General features: G+C 36.3%; 1 protein-coding gene and 1 pseudogene across 8 annotated transcripts in view; one reads left to right on the top strand and one right to left on the bottom strand.

The window, feature by feature from the left end:
• Positions 1-25,016, bottom strand: part of Tle4 (TLE family member 4, transcriptional corepressor) — a 136,071-nt gene that overhangs the window by 61,065 nt on the left and 49,990 nt on the right. For 4 of the 8 annotated variants that reach the window (XM_028770168.1, XM_028770172.1, XM_028770170.1 and 1 more), the window contains one exon: positions 286-490. In XM_028770168.1, coding sequence (XP_028626001.1) covers positions 286-490 — 205 coding nt within the window. The remainder of the gene's footprint in view (positions 1-285; positions 491-25,016) is intronic. The other 4 variants (XM_028770169.1, XM_028770173.1, XM_028770171.1 and 1 more) reach the window with 1 other exon arrangement.
• Positions 10,753-11,923, top strand: LOC114623399 (annotated as a pseudogene).

Below are 25,016 nucleotides of genomic sequence, written 5' to 3'. Positions count from 1 at the left end.
TCTATCACCAGAAGAGTCTGGGTAGAAGTGGAGGGCATGGGGTGGCAAAATCTGCAAACAGCTCTTTGCCTTTTGAGCAACCATGAGGCCCCCATATGACAAATGACTCCTTCTAATCAGGAGGGCCCCATATGACAAATGACTCCTTCTAATAGTCTGCCTTTTGATGGAAATCCTTTTATTTAGACACTGGCAAAATGAAATTCAGACACAGAAAATGACGGCATTTGGAATCTATCCCTAGAACACAGATAATTCCACACTGATCCCCAAATGTTCACTCACCTCTTTGGTGATCATTGTCATGGTGCTTTTTTTCATCCTTAATTGGGAGGTGAGACTGACCTCCTAGTGCACTGGAGAGGGCCAGAAGTCCTGCACTGCTACCAATGGGTGGAATGGCTGGGGGCTGAAGCCCTGAAGGGTGTGGTGTCAGAGGCACAGGCAGACCATGTCCATGTGATAAATGCTGAGCTTGGAGTTGTTGCTGCTGTGAAAAATTAGACACAGATATTGAATTTGTCCCTTGTATAGCCCACAAGAAAAACAGTAGATAGATAATGAAAACAAACTTGTACACAAGACAGAGTTACCCTCATCCTGAATCATTAGTTGGGAGGGGGGAAGGAGGAGAGATGTATAACTGATGTGTTACTTTTCTTCTAAAATCTAGGGGTTTTGTTGCTGCTGCTGCTATTGTTGTTGTTTAATATGTAGTTCTGGAAATAACCTAGATTTAAAAAATGGTAAACTGGCCGGGCGGTGGTGGCGCACGCCTTTAATCCCAGCACTTGGGAGGCAGAGGCAGGTGGATTTCTGAGTTCGAGGCCAGCCTGGTCTACAGAGTGAGTTCCAGGACAGCCAGGACTACACAGAGAAACCCTGTCTCAAAAAACCAAAAAAAAAAAAAAAAATGGTAAACTGTTTAAATGCTTTTTAAAAGCTGAAAATTCTTTAACAAAGCCTCTGTATTTTGTTCTAGAACCAAAGGCAAAGGTCCAGTTATCATGTATTTCTAATCAAAATGTATATGTGAATAACTGTTAAAGCAGTGATGTTGAACAAGAAAAGCTGAAAATCGAGAAAATTAGTGTTAAACAGTTGTCCCAGAACCACTGCACAGCATGCAGGGAGAGTTAATTTGAAAAAGAAAACCTGAATTAACAACCTAGAAAAGGAAGCTGGTTGCAGCCACAGTTTTTTAAGCCCTTTAAGTGTCCTCAGCGGCACTTGAGCAAATTACTAAAGAAAATCCAATGTAGCAAGGCTTGGGTTCTCCTGTAGGCTTGCTCAATAATGCTGAAATAATTGGGCACTCTGTGCACGTTTAGTGATGCTCGAATGAAAAGCTAGAGGCCTGCCCTTGTACTCTTCACTAGCAGCTGACTTTGTGTTGTGACAGGTTTATTTGAGTGGGACTGTGATGCATGCACCAGTAACTACGCTGACAAGAGTTTAAAGTCATTTTTACCAGCACACTGGCAACACACAGAGAAAGCCCTTAAGAGGCTGGAATGGGAGTGCTTGACCTCAGCAGACACTGAATCAAGCCTGACTACAGGAGCCACTATGGGTAGGTTGGCTGCCTCTGCCGAATGGGCAAGAGGAGAAGACAGGGATCTCTTCAACTCAAAACCTGTTAGTAAAATACTATCAGAACAATTGCTGAGTAAATCTAATAATAATATTAATAGTCACTAAATTACTGCTTTTAAATAAGCCAGTTTTTATGCGAAATCTAAAATAGACAAAACTTCTATAATTTTCTTTCTTAGCAAGATTTCACTAGTCTTTAAAAAATGTAATTATTCTCAAAGTAGAAACTTAAAGTAGCTTTTACAATATTTCAAAGAAAACAATGAAATTTTATTCTCTTCACATTTCTTTCTTCTTCCTCTCCTGTGTGCCTTCCTGTATATCATTAATCAGTTCTTTTCTCCTGCTGACCTGCATCTACCTTCTGACTCATACACTTAACATAGAGCAAGTAAAACTGAAACAATGAAGGCAAGTATACAAGAAATGTAAAACGGGAGCAGAACTCAGATACTCTGTCAACCTAACCTCATACTTTATTTTTTTTAAAAAAGCCTTTTCTAGCTGCAGTTTTTAATATGATGTTTCTTCCTTGGGAGCATGAACCTTGGGAGCAGCAACCCTTATTGGCTACTCAATACAGAGTTGTCAGCCTTGAAAACATATAAACAACAAAAATGGACTCGGCAGCACAAAAAATAGATATGTATACATCCCACATATTATATATAATACATGTTTTATATGTGATGTATAATGTGTAAATGTACAATAATATGAACGTACATGTGAATACATCTAGCTGGTATACATCTATATCTCTCTATATAGATATTGTGCACCCATACACACACACATACGTATCTGTGCACACACATATACATGTAACAACAATAATAGGCAATTATCTTGAAAGTAGAGGTGCATGAGAGAGATCTGAGGGAAGATAGTTGGGAGGGGCTGAAAGGAAAGTATTAAAAAATCATACAAAGCGTAGAAAGGAAAGCATATAAAAAATTAGATGATTCCTCATTGGAGTGACCTAAATCATCTTAACTATCCTTCAATATTATTTAGTTGTGACCAAAAGTATGCATGTAAAACATTATTTTCTAAATATGTAGAAAATTACATACATGATGAATACAGGAATTTAATACATATTAAGTTTACCTTAAAATCTAGTTCAACTTATTGACAAATTGTCCCAATTTTCTTATTCCTCGAATTTCCATTAATATTTCTGTGTATAGTTTGGGCCTATAGCTGCTTATATCTCTAGGTTCAACTGTCAAGGAACTACAAGCACCTGAGAATGTATTTCTTCTTTGACTTCAGGAGTCTCTATATGACATCAAACCTTCAGTTACAGAAGCATTTGCACATTATCTGATATGCTCAAGAATACTTGTGTCATAATTCATGATAAAAAGAAAATCTCAGCCTAAATGATACACTCAGTGATTTCAGTATATTGTTCTTCTCTCTGAAGTTAGTAAAGATTAAAAAACAAACAAAAAAAAGCTTTAACTGCTTTATTTTTCCATTTAACCAGGACATTTTCAAGGACATAAAATATATCTCAGTCTGTCTTACTGTACATGAGAGCCACAATAAGCTTCCTGGGTCCCCTGTTTGGTCTACTTTTCTTCAGAATAGTTCAAACACGGGTCTTGTGTGTACCCTCAAAGAAGAAGATTTACCCCAATATAGTAGGGAACCAAAAGGAGTTTCCAGCCTTGATAGTACTCTAATAAAATGCCTCATTGAAAAATATTCCATGGTTTTAAAAACAATATCTATTCCCCAAATAAAAGCAGTTCAGATTTCTTAACACACAAGATCTTCCTGAACACTAGTATCAGTTTGACTATGTACTACTATACAACAGCCAGGGAACCAAACCTCCATATCTTATTATTTCCAGTCATCACCAACAAACATATGTACTCAATAAATCTGTCTCTGTGTTTTTAAATTCTCTTCATCCTTCTATTCTAACTTCCTTGTGAAGGGAATGCCTCACTCTGATTACACTCAATCACTGATTGTATGTGCTCTAGTACTGCCTCTGAATTCTGATGGCACTTGAGGCCAAATCATATAAGTAACACTCAATAACCCAAGAAAATAAAGAGATTTATCTAGGGATAGCTAGATAGAAATACATTTGCTGTAAGTTTATGTATAGAGCTATTTCTTTTAAAAATCTCAAATTACTAAATATTTCTTATTCTTCCAATGACACAAAGTTCAAAATTTAAAATACAATCAGAAGAAAGCTAGCTGACTCTGACTCTACTATATATTTTCATTTATGACAATTTAAAAATAAATAACTACAATCAAAAATAAGTAAGATCCATAGTATCATGAAGAAACTAAAGAGCTTGGTACCTCTTCATATAAAACTTATAGGCTTATTTTTATTGTTGGACTTTTAATTTTTCGTATAAATTTCAAATTTCTTTTTTTTTTTAATTTTTTTTTTATTTATTTATTATATGTAAGTACACCGTAGCTGTCTTCAGACACCCCACAAGAGGGCATCAGATATCATTGCAGATGGTTGTGAGCCACCATGTGGTTGCTGGGATTTGAACTCATGACCTCTGGAAGAGCAGTCAGTGCTCTTAACCACTGAGCCATCTTACCAGCCCAAATTTCAAATTTCTTAAAGAGAACTATCACCAAACTTTCTTTAAGCCAATGAACTCAAGATACTCAGTCATGACTGTATATTCAAAGCGTTTATTGTTTTTAATGAATATATACAATTCCCATTTACTCTTTGCCTAGCTTCCACTAACATTAATATCACATGTAAGGTTTTACAAAATTTACCAAACTAGAAAAATTCACACCAGCACATCACTGCCACTCAAGCAGCCAAGCACACTCAGACCCTGCTTACCCCATATCAATGTATTTTTCTGTTCCACAATTCAGACCATGATAGACTGTGGACATTTAAAGATGTGTAACATTTTAACTTATTTTTTTAAAAAAGCCCTTGAAGATTTTAGGAATGGTAACAATCAATGGTAATAATCAATAAATTATAGTTCTAGTGTTAAATAGCACCTGGTTTAAATAGGTTTACAGAAGAAAACAAACTGAAAAGGGATACCATAAACTCATGGCACAAGTCACTCATCCCTACAAAATGTCTAAATAAAAATATATCCATCATGGTATTCTCCACAATGGAATGGTTTTTATTGTGTTCTCAAAATATAAAACTACATATAAAATATTAAACATAACATGTCAAGAAAAGGTGTATGATGAAATGCAGATACTAAAATATTCCAGTTGATTTTCACAGCAGCATAACAGGCTCCTTTCTGACTTTAGTGGTCATTTTTCTAAGTGTATTTCCAAGTTCTCACCTTAAGAACTGACCTAGAAATACAGCCAGCATTAGATACCATCTTCTTTAAATAAAACCCATTAAGCCAACAACTTAACTCCAACATTTTCAAAAAAAGTTTTTAATAGATTAAATATCAAATGAAATTCAAGAGTTAAGTTTAAAAAAGACTCTATATTATGGTTTACTTCTTGACAAAGCAGAATGTGTGGAAAGGAGTAGGCTTTCTGCAGCTACGGCCTATGACTGCCTTGCAAAACCATGAGTCCACAACCCTTTCATCATCTCTGCCCACCTGTGCTTACTGCAAAGCATTAACCTGTAAAGGTTTCCTACTTTATCCTCTCCTTTAAAACATCAAAGGAAGAACAATGCAGATACAGAATGCTGACACAGATTTGTTATCAAAGTAATTCAAGATTACTTAATTACTGCTCTGGAAAATAAAAATCAACACGATGAATAGTAATAATTATAAAAAAGTTAACTTTAAAAGAAATAACTCCCCATCAAGGAAAAAACAATCAAAGAAAAAGACATAAACTGTAAAACCAATTTAACAATAAATGTATTACCCACCATCCTAACAAAAACCCATGAGACAAAAAAAATCTTCGAAAAGTTTTTTTCACTAATTTTTTTTGGGTTAGGTCATATTTTTATTTGTGTGCCTTATTTCATTAAAATATACTAAAAACAAACCAGAGGTGGGGGTGGGGATTTAGTGGGAGGCAGAGGGGGAAAAAGGGGTTAATGGAGCAGACTATGATTAAGGAATGGGGGGTGAAATATAAAAGAATAAATTATCTCAACAAAAAAATTTTTTAAATGTCTGTTTCTCTCCTAATTGGCTATTCAAGGAAATAAACATTAAATACTCCATCCAGATAATTTCATTCTGAAAAACAACCAGTAATTATGACTGAAAATACTTAGCAGCAAGGTGGCACACACAGCAAAGCTATGTGCAATCAAATTCTCTTAACTATATTTTACTAACTATTTCTTAACAACCAATTATTTCCTTATAATCTCAAGTTTGGAAAGGACAGCAGAAATAAATTTTACAGTAAATTATCTTTTGATGTCTTGTCTATTAGTAAAAAGGAACAATTTTTTTTTAATCAAAGGTCAACTATTTGATCACCAGGGCTCAACTAGCCAAAAAATGAAGCAGGAGCTGCCTAGGGTAGAACAGCTCCCCCACACAGCCCAGCCCCAGCTGTAAGCCAGGCGAGGTTTCCTTGCTCATTACTCTACCCTTCACATCTACCAAAGTCTCAAACACCATGCATCTTAGTAGACTCCTGATCTGTTTCCTAGCTTCTCTATCTCCAGGGGAGTCTCCCTTTGTGCTTTCTTTATTGTTTCTACTTCCATTTTTATGTCCTGGATGGATTTGTTCAATTCCTTCACCTGTTTGGTTGTGTTCTCTTGTAATTCTTTAAGGGACTTTTGTGTTTCCTCTTTAAGGGCTTCTACCTGTTTACCTGTGTTCTCCTCAAATTCTTTGAGAGAGTGTTATTTGTGTCCTTCTTAAAGTCCTCTATCATCATCATTAGAAGTGATGTTAAATCTGAATCTTGCTTTCCTGGTGATATGGGGATTTCAGGACTTTCTAGTGTGGGAGAACTAGGTTCTAATGATGCCAAGTGCCATGGGTTGCTGATGCTTATGTTCTTGCACGTGCCTTTCGCCATCTGGATCACCTTAGCCCTACCTGCCCTGTCTCTGACTGGAGCCTGTTTTTCCTATTATCTTGGTTGTGTCAGAACTTTGTGGGGTGGGTGTTACTACTAGGGTTAGAGCTGGGGTCCAAGATCTGCTCAGTGCTCGGGCCCAGACTGGAAGGAACCAGTGCTCCAGGCCATGAGTGAATTCCTAGGTCCTAGTGGGTCCCAGTTACTCTCTGTTTGGGGCAGGTGTTGCTGTCTCCTTACCTAAGATGCTGCCCTGGTTAGAGCTTCTGGGAGGCCCACTTCCTCTGGGTTTTGTGAGATTGGGTGCAGAGCAGCGGGATCTGCTCAGTGCTCGGACCCAGATCGGAAGGAACCAGTGCTCCAGGCCAGGAGTCGCATCTTTATTAGAAACAACACACTTAGTGCCCATATACTAGTACCCACCCCCTAGCTCTCTCTTATCTTGATTTTTCAAAAGCAAAGAAAACAAAAGAGAAAAGGGGGAGGGGAGGGGCTTTGCTAGAGAGCAAGAAATCTATCCAGACAAACTCACTGGCAATCAGGATACAGCCTGACAGCATCTTAAAAGACAGCTATAAAGGATTGCAACATTGTGTTTACTGTTTGTTTGTTCTCACAAGTCCTTCCTTAGTAACAAGAGAAAACAATAGGAAGTACTGACATTTTGTGTCAATGACTAAAGAACAGCTCCCAGGTGTACACACTCTCAAACCCAGAGGCCAATGGTTCCAAAGCACACAGCCATCCTACTGGCCATTCAGAGAGCATAAACTGATCTGATGGATGATCTGATGAAATGATCTGATCTAGCTATAAGAAATTACACCAGGAAGGAAAGGCTGACTGAAACAAGACTTAAGGAGCCAGAAGGAAGCATCATGCTACGAACTGGACAGAGGTGATGTAAGTGAATGGTGAAAAAACTGTTTGATACAGACGGCACTGTTAACCCAACCCCTAACTATGAGACTAGGTTGAGTCTGAGAAAGAAAGTTATCCAAAGCATTACAAAGAAGTATACAAGAAACAGTCACCTGATGTTCCCAAGCTTGTTTCTTATGTAAAACTGAGACGGTCATAACAGCTACCTCCGAAAATAGTTATGAATAATATATCTGTTATTATTATTGAAAAAAGGTATCTATCCCCTCTCAAAACACACGCACACATGCACACGCGAAGGGAAGGTGTATCAATTTTTTTCTATTGCTATAATAAGGCCACCACAGGACGAAAGCTCTTTTTTTTCATAAGATATTAACTTTAAAAAATTATTTTAATTAATTTAAAATACATAATAAAATTATGGGGTACAAAGTTGTTAAACAGGTTATTCAGTGTTAAGAATCACTCCACAGATTACTTACCTTCTCCATAATGTGATAATTAGAAATTGGTGGAATTCCTACTTGAAAACAAAACAAAAACCTTAAACTGATTTTAGCCTTGAAAAAATTAGAAACAAACAAATCCAGAATGTGGAAGAGTCCACAAGATAAGTCTAGAGTCTTTGAAATGTAAACAAAATATACAGCAAAGTGGTTTGGATAATAAAGATATGGAAAGAACAGTAGTTATATATGAACCCTGAATTGGAGAAAAAACGCAACAAAGAAAAAAGTGTAACAAAAATGCTAAAGGACATTCTATGAGCAGTTACTTCCTCACTTAGCTCCTTGATTTGCTATTCTGGCCCAACATGGTGCCTGTCTGTGTCCTATCCCCAAACACTTGGAGGATTTTATTAACCTTCCCCCTGGAAGGAGTGCTGCCACTTTTTTCTCCCCCTTAATTGTCTTAGGCTTTACTAGGGAATCTAATTCTAAGCAAATTAATAATGAAGGTTTAAGGTATTCAAAAAAAATTAACACCTCAAACTGGCTTTTCTATTTTGTGAGGTTTTGTTACTGAAGTCACCAAGTGAAAGGACTGTGATGAGAAAGCTTTCTGTAGTTACTTGAACAATCTGAAAATGGCTACATTTAAAAAACTTAAATATTTCATGTTCCCTGAATTTGATCTGAGAATCTGAGAGGTAGAAGGAACCCTAGATGCTATCTCTAGGTAGGTTGCTTTTCAACAATTTGAGAGCTTATGCTTGTTTCACCTTTGTGTGCTGTGCATATACGTATATATATTTATACATATATAAAAGAAAAAACATAAATCTTTAAAGTACTCATAGATCTACTCATAACAGAAAGAGAAAGTATTTTTAATTTAGCATATATATACATATATTAAACAAATACTATGTGTACACTATGTTTTCTATTCTGTATCTTTATTTAATAAAATCCTAACAGAAATTGAAAGTGGGAACTAGATTAACTTTGCTTATTTTGTATGTATACATATTTGTGTGTGTGTGTGTGTGTGTGTGTGTGTGCGCATACACCTGCCATGCTGTATATGCTGGAATCAGAGTTAGTTCTCACCTACCATGTGGGCTGTGGTGATTGAACTCGGGTCACTGGCCTGGTCAGTAAGCATCTTTACTTGAGACACCACACCAGTTCTGGTATTCTTTTGCAAAAACTTATCCCGTAAGTTTTTGTTGTTGTTGTTTGGTTTTCATTTTTGTTTTGAGATGGGGTCTCTCTAGTATATAGGTCTAGGATTTCTAGAACTCACTATGTAGACCAGACTGGTCTTGGACTCACAGAGATCAACCTGGCTCTGTCTCTCAAATGCTAGGATTAAAGGTATGTGCTACTACACTTGGCTACTAAGGACTTTGTAACTAGTATGATCAGGATCACATTCTTTTGCTGGTTATGGCCTATGAATGCTTTTTCCTGCTTGCTGACTTATCTCATTTTGTAAGGTGTCTTTTGAAGAAATAGTTGTATTTGTTTTAACTAAGTAATAAAAACTATTAATCATTTTCTCATAGTTTGAGCTTTTTTTGACCCACTTAAGAAGTTAAACAAAATATGACAATTTTTTTGAAATTTTAAGATTTTTACCTCTATTGCAGATCAGGAGATATAGGAATCAAATTTCCATTTTTTTCCGTAAGAATAATTTGCTACCCCTAACAAGCTGTTGGTATCCAGTAAGTTCTATCTGCTTATTCTTTTGATATAAAAGTATATCTATGTCTGAGTATTTTAAAGATTTAGTTTTATTTTGTATATGTTAGGCTGTGTGTATATACGTATACCATGAGTAGATAAGGACCAAAAGAGGATGCCCTGGACCAGAGTTATAGAAACTTGTGAGCCAAGATGCAGGCACAGAGACCAAATTTAGGTCCTCTGCAAGAGCAACAAGTCCTCTTAACCATTAATCCATCTCTACAGCCCTTACGTCTGAGTACTTTAAATCTTAAAGTTCTTAAATAGGCCACAAGAAGCTTCATGTATGACAAAAAGGAGTCATAGTACTTATTACTGACACAGTACAGAAAATGAGAAGAAAAGCTAGAAACTGAGAACAGGAATTTGTAACATATAACCAACAGATGTTCATGATCCTGATACCAACTGGAATGTTGGCTGAAAAATAAACTTTGCCTAAACAGACTAATTTAAAATAATATAAAAAGTTATTTAATTATTTGAAGTTCAGAATATGATGCAGAGACTACACTGAAAACAACAAGAATGAGCAGAACAAAAACAGCTAGAAAGAAATCAGGAGCTCAAACTAAAACATAGTGGTATTGGAATGAGGGCTATGGCAATAGACCATGAAAAAGAGGAACTGAGACGTTTTTATGAAGACAATTCCAAAGATATGGTTATGTGAGCTGGATTTTAAGAATAACTTAGGGAACTCAGAATACCTTGTAAAACTAGACCTCACATAACCAGGCAGATCAAACCAATTACATAAAGAAGAGGAGAAAAGGAATAGAATGTTGTCCTGTTTTTACAATTAGAAATGAAGAGCTAAAGAATAAAAAAAAAATTAAAAGTAAAAAATCCTACCAGCCAAAGTAAACACTAATATCGTACATGTATGCAGTATTTTTTCAATGCACATAAGAATTTTTAGATGAAAACATCAAGGTATCTTTTAGTTTAGTCAGCTGTCTGTATCTCTAATGCTGCTTTGTCGGTAATAGGTGAGTGTTCACTTAGGTGATTACCAGTAACTAGATATTCAGGCTGTTTCCACTACTTTAGACACAGACACATGGCATTAAAACTCTTCAAGTGCTTTCTGCTCTTTGACCCTGCCAAGGAGGCATCATGGAAGGCTCTCATCACCCCGCTGTCATGTCTAAGTCAGTCTCCCAAGGAGCCAGACCAGCTGTGGAAGCTCTTCATTGGATGACTGAGCTTCAAAACAACTGACAAGAGTCTGAGGAGTCATTTTGAGCAATGGAGAACACTAACAGACTGAGTGGTAATGAGAGATCCAAATCCCAAGAGATCCAGGGGCTTTCGGTTTGTCACGTATGCCACTGTGGAAGGAAGTAGATGCTGCAATGAATGCAAGACCACACGAGGTGAATGGAAGAGTTGTGGAATCTAAGAACAATGTGTCATGAGAAGATTCTCAGAGACCAGGTGCCCACTTAACTGTGAAGAAGATCTTTGTTGATTATATTAAAGAAGACACTGAAGAACATCACTTACGAGATTATTTTGAGCAGTATGGGAAAACTGAAGTGATAGAAATTATGACAGACAGAGGAGGTGGAAAAAAGAGGAGCTTTGCTTTTGTCACCTTTGATGATCAAGACTCTGTGGATAAGACTTTTATTCAGAAATACCATACTGTGAATGGCCACAACCATGAAGTAAGAAAGGCTCTGTTGAAGCAAGAGATAGCTAGTGCTTCATCCAGCCAGAGAGGTTGAAATAGTTCCGGAAACTTTGGTGGCAATGACAATTTTGGTTGAGGCGGGAACTTCAGTAGTAGTGGTGGCTTTGGTGGCACCCATGGTGATGGTGGATATGGTGATGATGGGGATGGCTATAATGGATTTGGCAATGATGGTGGTTATGAAGTAGGCAGTCCTGGTTACTCTGGAGGATGCAGAGGCTATGGAAGTGGTGGACAAGGTTATGGAAACCAGGGCAGTGGCTATGGCGGGAGTGGCAGCTATGACAGCTATAACAACGGAGGAGACGGAGGCGGCTTTGGCGGTGGTAGTGAAGGCAATTTTGGAGGTGATAGAAGCTTCAATGATTTTGGCAATTACAACAATCAGTCTTCAAATTTTGGACCAATGAAGGGAGGAAATTTTGGAGGCGGAAGCTCTGGTGGTGGAGACCAGTACTTTGCTAAACCATGAAACCAAGGTGGCTATAGAGGTTCCAGCAGCAGCAGTAGCTATGGCAGTCGTAGGAGGTTCTAATTATAGTCAGGAAACAAAGCTTAGCAGGAGGGGAGAGCCAGAGAAGTGACAGGGAAGCTACAGGTGACAACAGATTTGTGAACTCAGCCAAGCACAGTGGTGGTAGGGTCTAGCTGCTACAAAGAAGACGTGTTTTAGACAATACTCATGTGTGTGGGCAAAAAACTCCAGACTATATTTGTGACTAATTGTCTAACAGATTATTTCAGTTTATACTTTATACAGAAAGTATAAAGCAGTCCAAAAACAGGTTTTACTGTAGACCTTTTTCACCCATGCTGTTGATTGCTAAATGTAATAGTCTGATCACGACACTAAATAAATGTGTCTTTTAGAAAAAAACTCTTCAAGTTATAGAATATTCAATAAAAGTGATCTAAATAACTTTTTAATTTCTCATATAACAAGAAAACAGCAAGACATTTTCTCCAAAGGAGAGAAAACATCCTTTGTTAAAGAGAACATATTTTTTATATCTCAGTAACTTGAATAGGTCATGTGCCCACTTAATCTGTAAGGAAGACAAGGCGTCTAGAATGCTGGCCTTCATTACAGAAGGTGGAGCCCACGTATCATCTGTCTTTACTCTTGATCATTCTAGCAAGTTGGTTTTTAAAAAAAAAAAAAAAAAAAAAAACTTCCCAATTTTCAATCCAAGTAACAACAAGCAACTTAGACTAGAAAGGTGTTTCCTTTGTTTACCCTCAATGGTTTCTTCTCCTAGGTATAAAATTTGTGCATAGCTGTATCTACAAATTGCTTTGAGTTAATTCAGAAACACACCAGGGAAAATGATGATGATGATGAAGAGGAGGAGGAGGAGCAGCAGCAGCAGCAGCAGCAGCAGCAGCAGCAACAACAACAACAACATGACTCCTTTGCTTCAGCACCTAAATAGTATTGCCTTGCTGCTCAGAAGACAAATCTGGACGTTTGCTTCTCTTATTTTATGGTTTCACTAACAAAATAAAGTAAGAAACATAACAAATCTTTAATAGGTTTCAAGAGTGATCCATCATGAGTTTTTCTTAAGAGGGTGTGGGGAGGTAGCTCTTACTCCTATTAGGTCAACAACACTTTTTAAGTTTGAGTATTACTCTTATCTCACAAAGTATTTGCTACTCATAAGCAACATGAACACAAGACAAGAAAATAGAACCACAAAAGAGGAACAAAGCTTACAATGAAACAATGGCATAATTTCAAGGAAAGAACTATTCAAACCATAAGGCAATTCCTGTGACTTCTAACTCGATTTCTCCGTGACTGTCCTTGTCCTTGTCCTCCTCTCCCTCAGTCACCACTTCCTCAACCATTGCTTACAATTAGCTAATAACTACCACACATTAGTAAGCCCTTCTGTCTCTAACTCCCTAGACACTATTTGGAAAAACTTTATTGTAAACTCCTGATTAGCAAATTTTGAATACACTCTGAAATGCCCTATGTGATTTTCTTGGTCTGCCAGCTCCCAAATAACAACATGGAGATCTTTTATTAATTATCGAAGCTTGGCTTTGGCTTAACAGGCCCTCAACTAACCCATCTAAGTTAGACCCGACCATCTAGCTCTGTCTATCACGCTACCTGGCTTGTTAGTTACCTCCTCTCCTGTTCCCACACTCAGTTTCTGGCTGATTAGTGAATCTCTCTGACCAAAAGGTCAGACTTCAGACTCTTTCCCAGAGTTCTATCTCTCTCTAGAAGTCCCACCTTTCCTCTCCTGCCTTAGCTCTTGTTTGGTCAGCTCTCTATTACACCAATCAGAAGCTGTTGGATGAAGAGTTTATAATATACAATGACGCCATGTGAATAACAATACCAAAGTGAGATCTGCACTCAACTTTCTGTGGCACAGAAATCAGCATTTGAATAATACTAAGACTTACCCGGTGCACAAAAAGATCACACCAACAATGCCCCTTAAACTTCTAGAGACATAAACAGTCTGTGTATATATATCCCATAACGTTTTACTATTTCATATTTGTTTTTGTTATTTTTATAACAGTATATCAGCATAGGTTCAAACATAATTTGCATTATGAGATCCTTTATATCTAAAGACAAGAAACCTTTATCTTCTTAGTGGTGGTATTTTTATATATTACAACTTTTGATTCTTACATGTAAGAGTAACATCAGCAGACAAGAAGAAGCATGATATGGATCAAGATAATGCAACCAATCTATGAAAGTGAAATAAATCAGATAATTCACACAAACTAATTAGTATGTATATCCGTCACATTCATTCCACTTCCCTCTCAATAGGGATCCCTGAGCCACCCTGATAATGTATTTGAAGCTAAAGACAATATGCTCACTGTAAAAGGAAGGAAATAAAGGATGACAGCATTCTGACAAACAGTAGACACAGACAAGCCCCTTCCTCCTTGAAAACCCCTTACAGAAGTTACTTCTCAATTCTAAGTTGTGTTTAATTATTATAAAGTTATATGACTATTTCTACATATAATTTAATGTAAAAATTAAACAAAACACATGTAAATGCTTATTAGCATAGTACTTAAAACAAACAACAGAAAAAAACAAATATCCAGTAAATTTCTGAGGTAAAGAATTAATAAATCTAGAGAACTAACTAAAGTAAAAAGGACCCTAAATTTTAAAATAAAAATTCTATAATAATTAAAGTAGGATTATAAGGTTAAATTAGACAAATTAGTGGCTATCAACTCCAGCCTTGAATTTTATAGAAAGGAAAATCTAAATGACATTACTAAGATCTGACACCGAGGTTTTTATATTTTCTACTAGTCTACATTTCTTCTCTACCTGGGTTCAATGCTGTTGAGAAAAAAAAAGACAAGTAACAGTTCAAAATATAGAAAACCTATACATTTACTAAATATTATAAGCCATATTACTTTTGAAAATAGTGCTTAATATTTGTTTTATAAACATTTACTGAAAAAACGAGATATCCAATGCTTTGGCACTGTGGCTAGAAAGTGAACAATACAAGAGTGACACACGATTCAATACTAAGTGCTATGAAGATAATACAAAAGGCTAATGGCACAGAGACCAAAAGGAATGCCACACCCAGAAAAAGGGCTGCCAGCCAGAAACGCCTTTCTTGAGGCAAGGCCATCTGAATGAACATTTGAAGGAAGGCACTAAGATGGCATCATTAGGACATGAAGAGGGCACTGTGGAGGACAGAAGAGCTGCTTCATGACTGGCACCAAGAACATGCTGGGAGCTGCTTGACAGCTGTGAAATGAGGTAGGGGTGGGGTAGGATAAAGTCTGTAGGCCCTAGGAGATAGTCAGATTTTGCTTAGAAATGTTACTAGGCAAAAAGGTCAATGAGCAGAAAATTTTAAACAAAGGTGCAATGAGATCTGATTTATGTTTTAAACAAAGATCACTGAAGCCTTGGTCCGAAAATTAAAATAAAGGAACAACAAACCCCCCCCCAAAAAAATCAAAACCCCAAAATCCCATCATATCAAGAAGCAGCTATAAAGGACTGGAGCAGTAAAGATAGGAATTATATATTAGACACCAAAAAGGTTTGTATATTCAGCAAACAAAATAAAACTCACCACCTTAACAAAAATGAATGAGATCATGAACCTAAACTTAAAACTTCTCAAAGAAAAAAATAGGAAAAACAATTTGTGATGAGTTAAGTATTACTTAGAGACAAAAATAAAGTTAAAACCACACACACACACACACACACACACACACACACACACACACACACAAACACAAACAATTATCAAACTGGAATTACCTCAATTTTTGAAAAATAAAAGTGTGTTCTTAAACATAGCAGCTCATGACTGTTACCTCAGTACTCAGCAAGCTGAGACAGCATGAGGCATGTTTGAAGTTAGTCTGGTCAAAAGTGTATCCTCAGTGAATATATGTGACAAAAACATAAAATATTTCTATCTAGGATATTAAAATATAACCAAAACTTATAAATGACTAGAGAAAAAAAAGGTAAAGATTTCATTAAATGCTTTTTGAAGATAACAGAAATAGCAACCTACATAAAAAGACATCATTGTGGTGGTTTGACTATACTAGCCTCATAGGGAGTAACACTATTGGGAGGTGTGTGTAACTGTGAGGATAGGCTTTGAGACTCTTCCCTAGCTGCTTTGCAAGTCAGTTTTCTGTCTGCCTTTGGATCAAGATGTAGAACTCTCAGTTCCTCCAACCCCAAGTCTGCCTGGATGCTGTCATGCTCCTGCCTTGATGATAACGTATCTAACCCCTGAACCTATAAGCCAGCCATAATTAAATGTTGGCCTTGGTCATGGTGTCTCTTCACAGAAATGAAAACTCTACCTAAGACAATCATTACCACCAACTAAAAAGCTGTGATCCCAAATGTTGGTGAGCATAAAGAACAAATGCTCTCTAGACTTATCAGCAACACTGCAGAACAGCAGGGTCACTGTGAAAAACAGTGTACCCCTTACAAATTGAAACACACTCAGTATATCACTTACTCAGCACTTTCACTCAAAAGAAATGAGACATTCACTTTCAAAAAGGTAGATGTGACTATTTCTTGTAGTACTATTCTCAATCACTCAAAATTAAAGACAATTTCTTTGTCCTCTGAAAACAAACTGAATAGTCAAGACTGGACTACACTCATAATGGAGACTCACTCAGCAATACATGGGACCCTCGAAATGGACAAAGGCAAGTACATGGCCAAGTCTCCAAGGTCTTATGTTCAAGGAAGAGGCATTTAAAAGGCTATATAATAACAAGTCACCTTACAGTACATAATCCAACAAGCTTACTTTGAGGGGGAAAAAAAAAACTTTTATTCCAGAGGAGATGCAAGAGAAAAAGAAAAAAGGGGAATGAAGGGTAGGGATAGCTACTCTGACTGTGGTAGCAGCTCTACAACTATATTCAGCTGTCAAAATCCAAACACACACACTAAAAATCTTAAAAAAAATTAAATATCAGTAATGAACATATATTTTTGAAGTCTTAAATCCAGGCATCTAAAAACTGTATCTACAAACATAAAAAGAATACATGAGTATTTTTAATTCTCATTAATGTTTACAGTCTTATCTTTTTCTTGTTTTAAGGGCCTTCCAAACAATTTTTTATTGAAACTAAAATATGTGGGGCTGGAGAAATGGATCAGTGGTTAATACCAATCATTACTCTTGCAAAGGATCCATGTTCAATTCCCAGCACCTACATGATGGCCCAGTATCATTCTTAACTCCAACTAAAGGGGATCTGATGTTCTCTTGTAACCTCAGTGGGCATCAGGCATTGATATGGTACAAGACACATTCAGACAAAATGTTCATATACATAAAGCGAAATAAGTAAGCCTGAAAAACTAAAAAAATATGTATCTTTAAAGAATGAAATTAAGACTGGACAGTGGTGGGGGGAAAAGAATGTTAAAGATGTGTTAAAGTAGATTTGTGCAGTAAAATGTAAAACCAGATAATTTACAACTCCCAAATCCTAAATAAGATAGGTGTAATTTGAGGATTCGCCTCAAATGAAAATACTGAGCAAGGTATTGTGAAGCTGACAGAACAACTGCTGAATTGACAAACAGAAATATGTGGCAACTAAACTAACATTTCAGAACTCACAGAAGAGTTCTAATCTTTTCACAAAGATCTTTAAGACAGTGTTGATGACACAAATGCACTTCTGGGTATAACAAACCTAAAATTGGTTTCTTAGGAATTCTGAATGTTCAGATTAAAATTCCTTACAGCTTTCCCAAAGTCCTAAGTCACACACAATCAGTAACACTTGTTCCAGGTGAATATGTCTCTCTCCCTTAGAGCCCATGTTTGCTCTGCCCTCTCATATTTTTTGAGGAATACTAAAGTCAGGCTGAGACCACATGCAGTAAGACCTCTGAATGGCAGCTGGTGACGCTGCATGGAGAAGGGCCAGGAGAAGAAGTCATCAGAGAAAAGTGGAGGGCCAAAATATACATATACAAGTACACCCACATATACATACAAAATGTATATATACATATATTATGTATACAAAATAAAGAGATTAAAAATTCTGAACTGCCAATCTACAAGCTAATTTGAGCAAACCTGCTTTCTCTGTATAATAGTGAACTCAATCTATGCGCAGGTTATCAAGCTCAGATTAGTAAATCTGGTAGCTTTTCTCCCAGTAGAATTCTAGGACCCACCTAGCCTTAAGCTTCATCAGTTACTCAACCCTAGACAATTTCTACAATTCTGGTGCCACTGTGCTCATTTCAAAGTGAGACATATGTGTACATATATATTATACATATATATATATGTATGTATATATATATAGTAAGGGAAGGAAGGAGGGAGGGAAAGAGGAGGGAAGGAAGGAAGGAAGGAAGGAAGGAAGGAAGGAAGGAAGGAAGGAAGGAAGGAAGGAAAATTCCTCCTTAAACAGAAAACAAAAGTAAGTATTTCAGGTTACCAACAATTTGGAGAGGAGATAAACTGACTGGTTTTCTAATTGAGAAGGTTTCTAATAAAAATTAATTGAATACACACCACAAGCAACAAATCAGAAATCATACCCCTAGCATATAAAGTTTGTGAGCCCTGAAGTGAAAATTGAGCTGAAAATTATTTAGATATATGAAGAGCTTTTGTTACAAGAGAAGAGAAATCAAAGGCTCTTAAGAGTCTCAGCAAACTGCAGCACAAAGATTGAATTATGACTCCATCACTCAATACTGCAGTTCCTTTTTCCAAGAGGGAAAAGGGGAGCAGAGATTCAACATAAACTACTTGAACTACTTGATGCAAAACTGCTTTAGTTTTAAGCATCATCACAGCTCACATATAAGCAGAGCTTTGTTAAGCGCATAAGGCCCAGGGACAGCTGCACAGTGTCCTTTCCCCCAGCACAACCAAGCTTCTTAAACTGTGGGTGAAAACAAACAGATAAAAATTAGGCCACAATAAAATGTTTCTAAAAGCAATGACCAAAATTTAAAATGCATTATGGACGTGAGGTATTTCTGGCAGTGCTCTCCCGTGTTGTGGCATGGACTTGTACTGCAGTCTTGGTTTAAACCCAAGTCATATAACACCAGTGAAGACCGCCTAAAACACTTCATCTCATAGAGACTGCTTTATGCTACAAATTGCAGTGTTTCACTATACATACAAAATGTTCTGCTCTTATAAAAACATAACAGTCTAATTAATTACAGAAAATAAAGATTTTAACTATTTTTCTATTATTCTTTATCATGACTATCTCTAAATTATAAGGTCAGAATGTTTGATTTCAGCATTTGCTATTGGAGTTGCTGACTTGAATTCACAAATAATCACCAAGTGAATTCTGCTTAGAATTAGGACAGATTCCAATAGTTTTTGAAAGTCCCCCTATGCTGATCGTTTTGTTCTGTTTATATGAAGTGGGGTTGCAAGAACTGAGTATTATAAAATCAGAATTCTGATCAACTCTTAAAGACTCTGAACTGCCCTACATCTTATATTATCAAACACTCAGCCAATATCTTTATGTAAAAAGAAGCATATGTATCTCATTGGTATGCAAATTTTCTTTCATCTTACTAATTAGTAAAACTACATACATACATACATACATACATACATACACATACACACAACACCAAAGAACTACTTTATGGTGAATTTCTTTATGATTTAATATTAGTAAATGCTTAATTTGTGTATCTATATCCAGAACTGAATAAATATGCCTTGAAAATATAGTTTAAGAAGACTTGGTCTCCAAAGCTTTTAAGCTCTAGGCATACTATTCAGTGAAGGCAATAACCAAGTTGAAACAGCAATCTCTGAGAAAACACATCTACTTTATAGCTCATTTTAAAGTTTTATATCATATGCATTAAGAAAGAAAAAACAGTAAAGACTAAAGAGAAAAACAAAATGTCTTGCTTATAGTTTAAAAGTAACTTAAGTTGCAAATGCTGAGCTGTTGAACACTGTTTACACAGAGGCCTGACATCAGAAAAAAAGCCACAGTTCTTACATGTAACCCAATAATCTCCCAACATGATAAAGCCCACTTACAAACTGATACCTATGAAGGTAAATCCTGAGAATGATACAAATTCTAGTAAAGGAAAGGCTACCACATACATACTGCTGTATTCTTTAAACAATGGTGTTGGTGTTAAAGGAAAGGGGATTGAGAAAAGAGGGAGGTATACTTAAGCCTATGGCTACAGTGGGCAACTCGGTACCATCCTGCTAGGACTCTTTGAAGGATCAATTTTTACAAAGCATTAAAGGAAAGCAATCTGGCACCCTCAAACATGTAAAACATGGCACATGTTTTAGCAGCAACATATAGAGAGATATGTTAATGGAATGAGATGAGCCCAAGAAAAACAACTTCAGTGGTATGGGATGAAAGCTATGCTCAGTATACGAGGACAGCAAAACAAATAAAGGCCTTTGATAGCTTATTATTGAACATAAAGAAATAGAAAAGGTGTTCTTGGATATTTACTATATTTTGGCTTTGTTACAAAAGTAAACTGTGCTCTTGATTTTATTTCAAGGTTTATCTTACTAGAGATTATATATTCGCAGGTATATACATTATACAATTTTTATAAAAGGGAAAAATATTGCAACTATTATTATAAATGTATGCAGTAAATTAATAGAGCAGCTATTTTTGTTTATGCTAGTTAGTTCCCCAGTAACAACATAGAAAAACTAAGGTTTATTTACAATTTAAAAGCACAACAACTAGGCATTATAATTCTGTTCTAATCCTAATCTAATTTGGCTTTCAGCTAAATTCCCTAAGATACTTGAATTTTTGTATTGGTCTGGCTCTCTGGGCTTCAGGTGTGTTCTCTCGTGATGTCTCTCCACATCCCTTCCTCATGGTCAATCCTTTCTTCTTCCCTCATTCCCTCTCTCCTCCCTTGACTGGTGAAAGTCCCTCCCTGTTCTTTTTACTGCCTAACTATTGGCTTTTCCAGCTTTTATTGACAAGGCAAAGAATAAATAGGTAGACACTATTTACATAAACTTGAGGCAGGAGATTTTTAACATAAGCATTACAATGATTGAAACCAGATAATGGAAAAGAGAAACCAGCATTTGAATAATACAAGGGTAAACTTTACACAGTGCACAATAACATTACACCTACAGGATACCCCCACACACACTTGCTTTTATGATTTATTTTAATTTTTAATTATGTATATGTGAAGGGGTACATTTGAGTGTAGGTACCCTTAAAGGCCACAGGCATGGGACCACCCTGAGCTGCAGTAATAAGTGATTGTTAGCTGCCTGATGTGGATGATGCTAAGAAGCCAAACTCAGGTCCTCTATAATAGTTACTGGTCTTTATGCTGAGCCAGACACACACACTTATTTCACATACCCTATACATTTATGCCATTAAGGTTTTTATCTAAAGACTTAGTATTTAAAAGACCTATGAGAAATTATCACAATGAATTATCACAATGCTTCATCCCAATCCATTCGAATCATAAAATGGTAGTTTTGAAATTTATAATGCCAAAAAGAGACTTATTTTCTAAATTGTTGTACGGGACTCAGCCCTAGAATGTCTACTTGAAATAAACAAATGCATATTCATGGACACACACACAAACACATAAAATGAGGGTCAGCAGGAAAATAAGCACACAATTTGTATCTCAGTAAGGGTCAATCATACAACAAGGACAACAAAGTGTTAAGACAGAAAATAGAAACAGTAAATATTGCCTCTTCTTCAAAAAAAAATTCAAACACATAGGATAGTAAAAGGCAAAGGCATTTAAATCATTTCTTTAGTAATACAAGTAATATTTAAATAGATTTAATAGTGCTGCTCCAAACCAATGAATTATGGGTTTAAAACCTATTAAAATGTAATGTTTTTTTCCTGTGCTGAGAGGAGAGAGATTTAAATCCACTGAATTTTAATATTTCAGCTTGAGCTGCAGGAGGTAGAGAAAGTCCAAATGAACTATTCCATCAGCACCATTCAAGCATGAACATTTTAATCAGTTTTCCTTCCTTGGAGTTCTCTAACACAGTTTACGCTGTCATTCTGAAAGCACTTAACACAGAAAGTGTGAAAAACCACCAAGGCTTGTTATTGCCTTCACAATTGATGGCAAATAATTTTGCAGACTTCCTATCATTAAAATGTCACTGCTAAAAATTGAGGTTCAGCGTTTCTAGTGCTAAACTGCATTTTCCTGCAACACCATGGCATACCTGTTCATAAAGGTTATTGGGATGGGATATTTTAATGCTTACATTTATATTATTTTCCCCTTAAAAAGTTAGCCCAGAAATGAGGATGGGGATTTTTTTAAATACACTTTCTATTTTCATATATTTTCTATTTTCATAAGCCGAATCTCTCTTTTTTCATTAAGAAACTTTTTCTTAATAGAAGTTTGTTGGAATTCTTATGAGTCTATGTTAGCCTCCTTTATTAAGCATAACCACATTCACACAGCATGCACTGATTATATAGTGTAATGGATTTAAAAAGCATTTTAAGATAGTCAGATGACTCAATTTAATAATACAGGAAATGAAAACATCATTTCTAATTAGATCATATTACTGATTTAAAACTGCAATTTGTGTGTTGTTCCAACAGCGCAATCTCACAGAGATTCTAATTTAAAAACACAGTGGCTAGTAGGACACATGACAGGACCAAACTACATATATAACACTCCCCTCAGCCCATTCAGGGTAGCTCAAGGAAAGCTTATATATGAAATCAAAATACAAGACAGTAACTGTAACCAAAAACAAAAGGAAATTTTCTGGTTTTCTATCTTATAACTAAAGGATAAAATGATATTTAACTTATTTCAATCTATCAACACTTTTAAACTGAACATTACCTGTGAAAGAAATCATTATAACTGTGTTTCATTCCATTAAACACAACTAGCTTATTGTCAGGAGAACAGTCACCTCTCCAGGTTTCAGGCTCACTTCGGCATTCTGCATTTAAACTGCATGGATCACTGGTTTGGCTCATTTGCCAATGAAGGTAGAATAATATTGCAGAGTTAAAAGGTGCTTCATCAGATTTCATTAAATCCGGGAGCATTCCCTCCTGTCTGGATGGTGTCCATACATATAAAGCAGGGCATATGGAGGGATAAATAAATGAAGGTCTGCAGTGGCGTAGATGGGTCTTGTGCCTCCTAGATGAAATGCTGTCATTTCTTCTGTGCAGAAAGTCACTGCCAGTTCCATTCTATCATCTAAGTAAAAAAACTCTAAACCTGACTCATCATCATTCTGGTAACAAATCAAAGTACTACCATTTCCTGGAAAGGTGAGACAGCTCAGCCAATAAGGGCTTTTGTTACCAAGGCTTCAGTCCTGAAGTTAATCCCTAGATTCCTCATGGTAGCAGGAGAGAACTGACTCCTACAATAAACATGGACAGCACAAGAATCCCACCATCCCAACACAAATAAATAAATGGTTTTAAAAAACTGTAATGCTACCACTACTTAGTATGATGCTCAAGAGGACTGACATGAGTGTATTTAAAATCCCACAATCCTACATAAACTCTCTGAAACCTACTTATAGAACACTATCACCATGCTTTGAAGAAGAAGAAGAAGAAGAAGAAGAGGAGGAGGAGGAGGAGGAGGAGGAGGAGGAGGAGGAGGAGGAGGGGGAGGAGGGGGGAGGGGGAAGGGGGAGGGAGAGGGCCCGGGGCACGGGGAGGAGAATTCATCACATGAGTTTGTAACCAGGTTCCTCTCTTCTCAGTTTTTGGTTGCCCAGAATGGTTCCATTCACTTTGTAAGATCTGTTTTTTAGAACAGTGAGATTATGTGATTTTTAACTCCATTCTTTGTCCCAGTACAAATAGTTTGAAATACCACAAAATCCATCAACACCAACACATGCTGCTTTGATAGCATGCAGCTCCACTGAATCAGTTTCTTCAAGTAAGCTTTTAGATTACAAAATTAAATTGGCTTTATTTTAATAATTAAATCTATATAGACAACATGTCTATTAGTATAAGTAGTTTCTCTAAGAGCAATGTATTGTCCCATTCAAAATGAAGTAGCATAAAACATATGTGTGAAATGATAAAGGTAAGGGAACTTATTTAATTTTCATCTGTCCTCATTTTTAAGCAGCATCTAAAACAATATAGGTCTGGTTTAGCTTCATTTTTCCATTGTACAACTTGATCACTAGAAACTAGAAAAGCAAAAATAACTAACAAAAAAAATGCATTGTTTTCCTAGAAACAGGTGCTAATCAGATGCAGGTAGGAATCACTCTGTCTTGATCCTGCAAGGTTCTGAGGCAGCAGACTGTACAATGCCATTGTATACATCATACTACATGGAGTAACAACTATATGTAGGTTCTATCACATGTGAGAGATGATGTAAAAATAAAACCACACACAAACATTCTATCCTGGCATGACCACACATTCACACACCCAAAATAAATAAATAAATAAATAAAATAAAAATTTCATGCAAGCAAAATCACTAAATACACTTAGATTAACTTAAAACTGAACTCTCTTAATTAAAATATATATACTGCTATTTTCTAGAGTTTTAAGAAAGAACAAGTCATAAAATGGTTTCTCTTCAATGTCTTCTGCTCCCCACCTAGCATACAAATGTGTGACAAAGGCTCCAGAGTCCAATGGCCCTTTGGATTTAGCCTTTCTTTTCCAAGGGGCACTTTTCTAACTCTTTTCTGTTTATGATGTCTGCTAATTTACCAGCATTTTTTTTCCTGGTCGTCCGAGAGACAGAAAACAGACCTTCAAATAGCCCATTAAGTGACAAGCTACAATCATACTACTGCTACCCACACCAGTGCAGTGATCCTTGAGTTCTGATCTCCTTGTTAAAGGACAGTGGCATAATTGAAGCAGCATCTTCACTTCAGATTGATTATCAGGCGACCCTTATTTGTATCTTCACTCAGCAATTTGAATTTTAATGAAAGTAAATGGAATAATTAGCATTTCAAAGTGTGTTTGATACACTGAGAGAAAAAGAGAAAAGACTTTTGTGTATAATTTATACACAA

Source organism: Grammomys surdaster, unplaced genomic scaffold (genome assembly GCF_004785775.1).
Source record: "Grammomys surdaster isolate TR1022 unplaced genomic scaffold, NIH_TR_1.0 198, whole genome shotgun sequence".
NCBI lineage: Eukaryota > Metazoa > Chordata > Mammalia > Rodentia > Muridae > Grammomys > Grammomys surdaster.
The sequence above is the reverse complement of the archived record's forward strand: the minus strand, read 5'-3'. Positions and strand labels throughout refer to the sequence as shown.